Source organism: Cherax quadricarinatus, chromosome 87, assembly GCF_038502225.1.
Source record: "Cherax quadricarinatus isolate ZL_2023a chromosome 87, ASM3850222v1, whole genome shotgun sequence".
Taxonomy (NCBI): Eukaryota; Metazoa; Arthropoda; class Malacostraca; order Decapoda; family Parastacidae; genus Cherax; species Cherax quadricarinatus.
In genome coordinates, this window is record NC_091378.1 from 3,344,712 (window position 1) to 3,355,962 (window position 11,251).

General features: G+C 39.5%; 1 protein-coding gene across 1 annotated transcript in view; it reads right to left on the reverse strand.

Moving 5' to 3' along the window:
- The window catches only part of LOC128703775 (tripartite motif-containing protein 3), a 40,349-nt gene extending 32,779 nt beyond the window's left edge, over positions 1–7,570 (reverse strand). Inside the window, exon 1 of the mRNA XM_053798588.2 lies at positions 7,342–7,570. Within this exon, the coding sequence (XP_053654563.2) occupies positions 7,342–7,534 (193 nt within the window). The 5' untranslated portion in view covers positions 7,535–7,570. The remainder of the gene's footprint in view (positions 1–7,341) is intronic.
- Positions 7,571–11,251: the final 3,681 nt, after the last annotated feature.

Below are 11,251 nucleotides of genomic sequence, written 5' to 3' on the forward strand. Positions count from 1 at the left end.
AAGTGGGAGTTGTCACAGCTGCTCTTTGCTGATGACACTGTGCTCTTGGGAGATTCTGAAGAGAAGTTGCAGAGATTGGTGGATGAATTTGGTAGGGTGTGCAAAAGAAGAAAATTAAAGGTGAATACAGGAAAGAGTAAGGTTATGAGGATAACAAAAAGATTAGGTGATGAAAGATTGAATATCAGATTGGAGGGAGAGAGTATGGAGGAGGTGAACGTATTCAGATATTTGGGAGTGGACGTGTCAGCGGATGGGTCTATGAAAGATGAGGTGAATCATAAAATTGATGAGGGAAAAAGAGTGAGTGGTGCACTTAGGAGTCTGTGGAGACAGAGAACTTTGTCCTTGGAGGCAAAGAGGGGAATGTATGAGAGTATAGTTTTACCAACGCTCTTGTATGGGTGTGAAGCGTGGGTGATGAATGTTGCAGCGAGGAGAAGGCTGGAGGCAGTGGAGATGTCATGTCTGAGGGCAATGTGTGGTGTGAATATAATGCAGAGAATTCGTAGTTTGGAAGTTAGGAGGAGGTGCGGGATTACCAAAACTGTTGTCCAGAGGGCTGAGGAAGGGTTGTTGAGGTGGTTCGGACATGTAGAGAGAATGGAGCGAAATAGAATGACTTCAAGAGTGTATCAGTCTGTAGTGGAAGGAAGGCGGGGTAGGGGTCGGCCTAGGAAGGGTTGGAGGGAGGGGGTAAAGGAGGTTTTGTGTGCGAGGGGCTTGGACTTCCAGCAGGCATGCGTGAGCGTGTTTGATAGGAGTGAATGGAGACAAATGGTTTTTAATACTTGACGTGCTGTTGGAGTGTGAGCAAAGTAACATTTATGAAGGGATTCAGGGAAACCGGCAGGCCGGACTTGAGTCCTGGAGATGGGAAGTACAGTGCCTGCACTCTGAAGGAGGGGTGTTAATGTTGCAGTTTAAAAACTGTAGTGTAAAGCACCCTTCTGGCAAGACAGTGATGGAGTGAATGATGGTGAAAGTTTTTCTTTTTCGGGCCACCCTGCCTTGGTGGGAATCGGCCGGTGTGATAATAAAAATATATATATATACATATATATATATATATATATATATATATATATATATATATATATATATATATATATATATATATATATATATATATATATACATACATATATATATATATTTTTTTTTTTTTTTTTTTTTTTTTTTTTTCAACAAGTCGGCCGTCTCCCACCGAGGCAGGGTGACCCAAAAAAAAGAAAGAAAATCCCCAAAAAGAAAATACTTTCATCATCATTCAACACTTTCACCACACTCGCACATTATCACTGTTTTTGCAGAGGTGCTCAGAATACAACAGTCTAGAAGCATACACATATAAAGATACACAACATATTCCTCCAAACTGCCAATATCCCAAACCCCTCCTTTAAAGTGCAGGCATTGTACTTCCCATTTCCAGGACTCAAGTCCGACTATATGAAAATAACCGGTTTCCCTGAATCCCTTCACTAAATATTACCCTGCTCACACTCCAACAGATCGTCAGGTCCCAAGTACCATTCGTCTCCATTCACTCCTATCTAACACGCTCACGCACGCTTGCTGGAAGTCCAAGCCCCTTACCCACAAAACCTCCTTTACCCCCTCTCTCCAACCCTTTCGAGGACGACCCCTACCCCTCCTTCCTTCCCCTATAGATTTATATGCTTTCCATGTCATTCTACTTTGATCCATTCTCTCTAAATGACCAAACCACCTCAACAACCCCTCTTCTGCCCTCTGACTAATACTTTTATTAACTCCACACCTTCTCCTAATTTCCACACTCCGAATTTTCTGCATAATATTTACACCACACATTGCCCTTAAACAGGACATCTCCACTGCCTCCAACCGTCTCCTCGCTGCTGCATTTACCACCCAAGCTTCACACCCATATAAGAGTGTTGGTACTACTATACTTTCATACATTCCCTTCTTTGCCTCCATAGATAACGTTTTTTGACTCCACATATACCTCAACGCACCACTCACCTTTTTTCCCTCATCAATTCTATGATTAACCTCATCCTTCATAAATCCATCCGCCGACACGTCAACTCCCAAGTATCTGAAAACATTCACTTCTTCCATACTCCTCCTCCCCAATTTGATATCCAATTTTTCTTTATCTAAATCATTTGACACCCTCATCACCTTACTCTTTTCTATGTTCACTTTCAACTTTCTACCTTTACACACATTCCCAAACTCATCCACTAACCTTTGCAATTTTTCTTTAGAATCTCCCATAAGCACAGTATCATCAGCAAAAAGTAACTGTGTCAATTCCCATTTTGAATTTGATTCCCCATAATTTAATCCCACCCCTCTCCCAAACACCCTAGCATTTACTTCCTTAACAACCCCATCTATAAATATATTAAACAACCATGGTGACATTACACATCCCTGTCTAAGACCTACTTTTACCGGGAAGTAGTCTCCCTCTCTTCTACACACCCTAACCTGAGCCTCACTATCCTCATAAAAACTCTTTACAGCATTTAATAACTTACCACCTATTCCATATACTTGCAACATCTGCCACATTGCTCCTCTATCCACTCTATCATATGCCTTTTCTAAATCCATAAATGCAATAAAAACTTCCCTATCTTTATCTAAATACTGTTCACATATATGCTTCAATGTAAACACCTGATCTACACATCCCCTACCCACTCTAAAACCTCCTTGCTCATCCGCAATCCTACATTCTGTCTTACCTCTAATTCTTTCAATTATAACCCTACCGTACACTTTTCCTGGTATACTCAGTAAGCTTATTCCTCTATAATTTTTACAGTCTCTTTTGTCCCCTTTCCCTTTATATAAAGGGATTATACATGCTCTCTGCCAATCCCTAGGTACCTTCCCCTCTTTCATACATTTATTAAACAAAAGTACCAACCACTCCAACACTATATCCCCCCCTGCTTTTAACATTTCTGTCATGATCCCATCAGTTCCAGCTGCTTTACCCCCTTTCATTTTACGTAATGCCTCACGTACCTCCCCCACACTTACATTCTGCTCTTCTTCACTCCTAAAAGATGGTATACCTCCCTGACCAGTGCATGAAATTACTGCCTCTGTTTCTTCCTTAACATTTAAAAGTTCCTCAAAATATTCTCGCCATCTACCCAATACCTCCATCTCCCCATCTACTAACTCCCCTACTCTGTTTTTAACTGACAAATCCATATTTTCCCTAGGCTTAACTTGTTTAACTCACTCCAAAATTTTTTCTTATTTTCATTAAAATTTCTTGACAGTGCCTCTCCCACTCTATCATCTATACATATATATATATATATATATACTATCTCTGATCTCTGGTCGAAGGAGACTCAAACCTACGAACCTTGGAACAAGGTACGCAGTGCTTTACCATTCTCACCACACTGGACCAATACCTTGGCGCCTAGCCCACGCTGGACGTTGATCCAAGGCAGCCAGCTTTCACAGAGAAGGCTTACAGCTTTTCATCTCATCCCCTGCAATCATTGACAAACTAGAGATTTTAACAATGCAAGGAATTCGCTGTTTTCGCCTGCTCTTGCGAAATCCTTGCATTGGTAAAATCTCTAGTTGGTCAATGCATGCAGGAGACAAGATGAAAAGCTGTAAGCCTTCTCCCTGAAAGCTGGCTGCCTTGGATCAAAGTCTAGCGTGAGCTAGGTGCCAAGGTAATGGTCCAGTGTGGTGAAAGTGGTAAAGCACTGCGTACCTTGTTCCAAGGTTCGTAGGTTCGAGTCTCCTTCGGTAAGAGATCAGTGTTCGTGTATATTTCGCCTGCTCTTGTGAATTCCTTGCACATACATACATACATATACATACATGCATATACATAAATATACATACATACATATACATACATACATATACATACATATACATACATACATATACATACATATACATACATACATATACATACATACATATACATATACATACATACATACACATACACACATACATATATAACATTTTTACCCACTTTAGCATTGAAATCCCCAACCACCATTACTCTCACACTTGATTCAAAACTCCCCACGCATTCACTCAACATTTCCCAAAATCTCTCTCTCTCCTCTACACTTGTCTCTTCTCCAGGTGCATACATGCTTATTATAACCCACTTTTCACATCCAATCTTTATTTTACTCCACATAATCCTTGAATTAATACATTTATAGTCCCTCTTTTCCTGCCATAGCTTATCCTTCAACATTATTGCTACTCCTTCTTTAGCTCTAACTCTATTTGAAACCTCTGACCTAATCCCATTTATTCCTCTCCACTGAAACTCTCCCACCCCCTTCAGCTTTGTTTCACTTAAAGCCAGGACATCCAGCTTCTTCTCACTCATAACATCCACAATCATCTCTTTCTTATCATCTGCACAACATCCACGTACATTCAGACTTCCCACTTTGACAATTTTCTTCTTCTTATTCTTTTTAGTAATCTTTACAGGAAAAGGGGTTACTAGCCCATTGTTCCCGGCATTTTAGTTGACTTTTACAACACGCATGGCTCATGGAGGAAAGATTCTTATTCCACTTCCCCATGGATATAAAAGGAAAAGTAATAAGACCAAGAACTATTAAGATAAAATCAAAGAAAACTCAGATGAGTGTGTATAAATAAATGTGTACATGTATGTGTAGTGTGACCTAAGTGTAAGTAGAAGTAGCAAGACATACCTGTAATCTTGCATATTTATGAGACAGACAAAAGACATCAGCAATCCTACCATCATGTAAAACAATCACAGGCTTTCGTTTTACATTCACTTGGCAGGACGGTAGTACCTCCCTGGATGGTTGCTGTCTACCAACCTACTACCTATATATATATATATATATCTCAAACACTTGCCCTCACCTACATAACTTCACCCAGGTTCTCTCCCACCTGCCTATACCCATTCCCACACAAGTGCCATCTGACCATACACTCCAGTACTACATGGGAAGTACAATGGGCAAAGGAAATGTGGGACAGATAGAGCATGCACACATGGACCACTCTCACTCCTTCGCTCAGACCTTCACCTAGTACCTCACTCACCAGCTTGTACTCCCCCACCCATTATTCCACAAGTTTGCCCTGAGGCTCACTGTGAGGCAAGAGGGAAAGACCACAGGACATGCCACATTTCCCATACATGCACTCCGTCGCATAAACTGATTTTTAGTGTGTACACCAAAAATGTGCTGCAATTTTACAAAATGTGTTAACAGATCATGTATTATTTGATGGTCTACTGTAATTAGTCTACTCAAAATGAACCACACGCTAGTGACTTTCTTCCGTGCCTAACAATATTTTATTACGTGTAAACTACATTACCTGTATACTGCAGAAAAAAAATCAATTATTTGTATTTGTATTAATTATAAAAAAGTTGATGAAGATAGGGAAGCTGTGATTTCGTGTATAGGGCAAGGAGGAATAACATCTTGTAGGAGTGAGGAAGAGCCAGTTGTGAGTGTGGGGGAAGTTCGTGAGGCAGTAGGTAAAATGAAAGGGGGTAAGGCAGCTGGGATTGATGGGATAAAGATAGAAATGTTAAAAGCAGGTGGGGATATAGTTTTGGAGTGGTTGGTGCAATTATTTAATAAATGTATGGAAGAGGGTAAGGTACCTAGGGATTGGCAGAGAGCATGCATAGTTCCTTTGTATAAAGGCAAAGGGGATAAAAGAGAGTGCAAAAATTATAGGGGGATAAGTCTGTTGAGTGTACCTGGTAAAGTGTATGGTAGAGTTATAATTGAAAGAATTAAGAGTAAGACGGAGAATAGGATAGCAGATGAACAAGGAGGCTTTAGGAAAGGTAGGGGGTGTGTGGACCAGGTGTTTACAGTGAAACATATAAGTGAACAGTATTTAGATAAGGCTAAAGAGGTCTTTGTGGCATTTATGGATTTGGAAAAGGCGTATGACAGGGTGGATAGGGGGGCAATGTGGCAGATGTTGCAAGTGTATGGTGTAGGAGGTAGGTTACTGAAAGCAGTGAAGAGTTTTTACGAGGATAGTGAGGCTCAAGTTAGAGTATGTAGAAAAGAGGGAAATTTTTTCCCAGTAAAAGTAGGCCTTAGACAAGGATGTGTGATGTCACCGTGGTTGTTTAATATATTTATAGATGGGGTTGTAAGAGAAGTAAATGCGAGGGTCTTGGCAAGAGGCGTGGAGTTAAAAGATAAAGAATCACACACAGGGTGGGAGTTGTCACAGCTGCTCTTTGCTGATGACACTGTGCTCTTGGGAGATTCTGAAGAGAAGCTGCAGAGATTGGTGGATGAATTTGGTAGGGTGTGCAAAATTAGAAAATTAAAGGTGAATACAGGAAAGAGTAAGGTTATGAGGATAACAAAAAGATTAGGTGATGAAAGATTGAATATCAGATTGGAGGGAGAGAGTATGGAGGAGGTGAACGTATTCAGATATTTGGGAGTGGACGTGTCAGCGGATGGGTCTATGAAAGATGAGGTGAATCATAGAATTGATGAGGGAAAAAGAGTGAGTGGTGCACTTAGGAGTCTGTGGAGACAGAGAACTTTGTCCTTGGAGGCAAAGAGGGGAATGTATGAGAGTATAATTTTACCAACGCTCTTATATGGGTGTGAAGCATGGGTGATGAATGTTGCAGCGAGGAGAAGGCTGGAGGCAGTGGAGATGTCATGTCTGAGGGCAATGTGTGGTGTGAATATAATGCAGAGAATTCGTAGTTTGGAAGTTAGGAGGAGGTGCGGGATTACCAAAACTGTTGTCCAGAGGGCTGAGGAAGGGTTGTTGAGGTGGTTCGGACATGTAGAGAGAATGGAGCGAAACAGAATAACTTCAAGAGTGTATCAGTCTGTAGTGGAAGGAAGGCGGGGTAGGGGTCGGCCTAGGAAGGGTTGGAGGGAGGGGGTAAAGGAGGTTTTGTGTGCGAGGGGCTTGGACTTCCAGCAGGCATGCGTGAGCGTGTTTGATAGGAGTGAATGGAGACAAATGGTTTTTAATACTTGACGTGCTGTTGGAGTGTGAGCAAAGTAACATTTATGAAGGGATTCAGGGAAACCGGCAGGCCGGACTTGAGTCCTGGAGATGGGAAGTACAGTGCCTGCACTCTGAAGGAGGGGTGTTAATGTTGCAGTTTAAAAACTGTAGTGTAAAGCACCCTTCTGGCAAGACAGTGATGGAGTGAATGATGGTGAAAGTTTTTCTTTTTCGGGCCACCCTGCCTTGGTGGGAATCGGCCAGTGTGATAAAAAAAAAAAAAAAAAAAAAAAAAAAAAAAAAAAAAAAATAAAGTAGCTTTGAACTCACCATATGGCTTCTGCAGAGACCCACATCCAATTGACGAGGCAAAACCTCCTTCAGAGTCAAAGAAAAAGATAGAAGCTCTGTCTTTCACAGCTATACAACCATCTTGAAGTTGAACTACTGCAGATGGCCTTAAGAGAGCACTATCTGATTTCAAAACTTTTCTGAATGCCCCACATTTGTCAAACATTACCATCCTATTGTTGAATGTGTCGGCAACAACAATCTTTCCACTGAAAGAAAAAAAAGTGGATGGAAACTGATATGATTGTCATTATGCTATACAGTAGTCCCCTTGTATCTACAGGATATGTTCCAAGACCAACCATGGATAGCAACGAACCTTATATATACACGTCATTTTTCATTTACATATATACCTATGATAAAGTTTAACTGATAAATTACATGAAAGAAGTCGAGAATTGGTACTCTTTCACTCATGAGAAGCACCTCATAAAAATAAAATAAAATATTTATTTCTTTGCTAAGGTTACAGTGTGTGTTTACATATCAGTATGATTGGAGGAAAGAAAGCCACTATCATGCCGAGGCATTTCGGGCAGACTTAACCTAATACATGTACTTATAGACTACTTAAGTCTAGACAAGTCAAGAGTGGTAGAATACAGTCAATATTCACTCTACTGTTAATATGAGGTAGTACAATTTATGATACAATCAATCATACATTTTTAAGTTTGTAATTAAGTTCATTTACTCTTATTAACATGAGGTAGTAAAATTAGTGAAACAAACATACATTTACAAGTTTGTAAAGATGGCTTAATAGTTAAGAGATAATGAAGTATTTGGGGAAGTTGCTTTGAATTTGGTTGGGGTTTAGCATGGTGTGGGTAGGTTTGTTATTGAGAGATGAGATGATTTTTGAGTATGGTTCTAAACTGATTTGTGGGCAGGGGACCTCTTGCTGCTTCAGGCAAATGGGTTCCAGATCTTAGGGCCCTTTATGTGCATTGCATTTTTGCTAAGTGTGAGACAGGCACGAGGGATGTCTAGAAGTGTTTTGTGCCTCATGTTATGACTGTTCTGCTGAAGCTGTCTAGGAGAAGTTTGAGCAGAGGGTTGATATTGGAGTTTAACCCTTTGAGGGTCCGTCCCGTAGATCTACGGCTTTACGTTCAGGGTCCAAACCGTAGATCTACGTCATGAGCTCAGCTCACTCTGATAAAATGTGAGTGGTACATTTGGGCCTAGATATGAGAGAATACATCTATGTGGTATGTGTGCACCACATAAAACAGATCCTGCAGTATGCTATGCTGTGTATAATGAGAGAAAAAACTGAAATCATGATTTTTCGATTAAAACAGCGACTTTGCAGTGTTTTTTCATGTTTTTTATAGTTCTATTTGCGATTTCTTGGTCTCATTTGATAGAATGGAAGACATATTACAGAAATAGAGATGATTTTGATTGGTTTTTGCACTGGAAATGGCTTGAAACTGAGCTCAAAGTAGCAGAAATGTTAAATTTTTGCCAATATTCAAGAGTAAACAAACGACCTCACACGTCTAATACACGCCAGCTGGTGGGTCTAATATGCATTCACATATATGGTGATGATATTTATACAATTATTACAGTATTGCATAACAGTAAATCTTCTATAGGTTTTAATAGGTGTGAATGGTGAAAAAAGGGCAGCAAGAGACTTCATCATGTGAATCAGTCGTTGTCAAAAAATCAAAATGGAATTTATTTGTAAAGCCTCAAAATGTAACTAATGAACAGAGGAAATGTTAGTTTAGTGCCAGGAATACCTACACTGTTTATTCTGGACCCTATTTTGAAAATGGAATATTTTGAACTTTGTGTTAATTGGCCAAATTAACAATTTCCGATCACTTTAATTTGTAGTTGAAACAGTTGACTTGGCGATTTCTTGTGCTCAATCGAAAGAATAGAAGTAATTCTAGTGAAATAGCTAAGAATTTGGTTGACTGGAATAATGTAATTGGCCTAAAATGGGAGTCAAAGTCGGCAAAATCGCCGATTCGTAAATATCGCTGACACATCAAAATTCGCGAGAGCATAATTTCGTCAATTTTCCATCAAATTTCGTACTTTTTGTTTTATTACCTTCACAAAAAGATTCTCTACCATTTCATAAGAAAAAATAATTTTTTTTTTTTTAAATTCTTGGACACTGGGGCACCACTTCAGATTTGGGCCTTGGACCCTGAAGGGGTTAATGTTCTGTATATGTAGTAGACACAATATACATAATATACATACTTATTATTAAGTAAGTTCATGTTTTTGAAGAGGTGGGATGTGTTGTCTGGCACTGGAGTTTGTGATCATCCTCACTGCCGCTTTTTGTTGGGTTATTAACCCTTTGAGGGTCGACAGATCCTCTCGGAGACTCGTTCTCAGGGTCGGCCAAATTTTACAAAAAAAAAAAAAAAAAAAAAAAAAAAAAAAAAAAAAAAAAAAAAAAAAAAAAAAAAATTATGAAAAAATAGTTTTTTTTTCTAAATATTACAGGCTAAACAAAAAATTTTTACCATCACTACTTACGGAGATATGGAGGCATGAAGTTGATGAAAAGGGGGACAATGTGGCAACATCGCCGACTGCAGTCTCCCGGTATTCTTTTATTTACTTTATGTACTAATTTCTATTATTTTTTAATTTTTCTTTTTCCAAGTAACTTTTATGGCCTGTGAGACCAATATGATCAGTATTTTGTAAGTTTTTTCTTTTTCAATACTACACAATAAGGGCATAAACACTGTTGTCATTGTTTTGTTTATAAAAAATATTTAAACAAATGATATGAAAGGTTGTTTATTACTATTTTTCTATATTTTATATACACATATACAGTCACAGGGAATATTTCTAGAAGTTCTGCAGCCTGTGGAAGTCTTTGAAACATGGTGTCATGCACAGTGGTGTTTTACACTCCTCACACATAAAACGAGTGTCTCTGCGTTGTTGTGGGCGTTTTTTTGTATGTGCACAGACGTAACACCTCTTCTGAGCCTTTTTCTTGAAAGCAGTAGCAGGCAGTTTTACCAGGAAGTGATCACCATGTTTCAGATGAGAAAGTGGTTGTTGATAATTTGGTGGGCAGTCTATTGCAGGTGTTCTTCCTTGGTACTTGAATACTATTTGTCTGATGACAGAAACAGAATTCGCCATATTGTGGTTTGTTTCTGGTCCTCATCTTATACATATTATAAGCATTGAGCATGGAAATGTCCAGAAGATGAAAAAAGTTTTATGTACCACTTATAACTCTTGCGAACACAATCAGCAAACCCAATCTGCATGTTACATTTGTCCACTGAACGCATATTGAAGGTGTAATCAATCACAGCTGCAGGTTTTAGAATGGGTTCATTGCTCTCTCTATGCTGCCTGCCATTTCATTAGGGTGAACTGATGACAACAGTGTGACATCTCGTTTGTCATGCCACCGAAATGCCATGATGTCATTGGCAGCAAACACCTGCACCTCACCTCTACGAGTGCCAGCGTCAAACCTGGGCATATGTTTCTGATTTACATGCACTGTGCCACACGCATCTGCCATGTTCACTTGCAAAACATCACTGAGTGAGGGGCTTGTGTACCAGTTATCAGTATATAATATATGCCCCTTACCAAGGTATGGTTCTATCATTGTTCTAACCACATCACCAGAGATGCCCAATAACTTCCTGGTATTTTGCAATGTATAACTTCCAGTGTACACAATAATATCCAATACCAGACCACTGTAACAATCACAAAGCACAAAACTTTATACCAAAGCGTTTCCTCTTGCTTGGTATGTACTGCTTGAAAGAGAGTCTTCCTTTGAACAGAATCAAAGACTCGTCAATTACAAGCTTCAGATACACAAACACATGCCTAATCTTACATAACCTGTCGTTTCTGT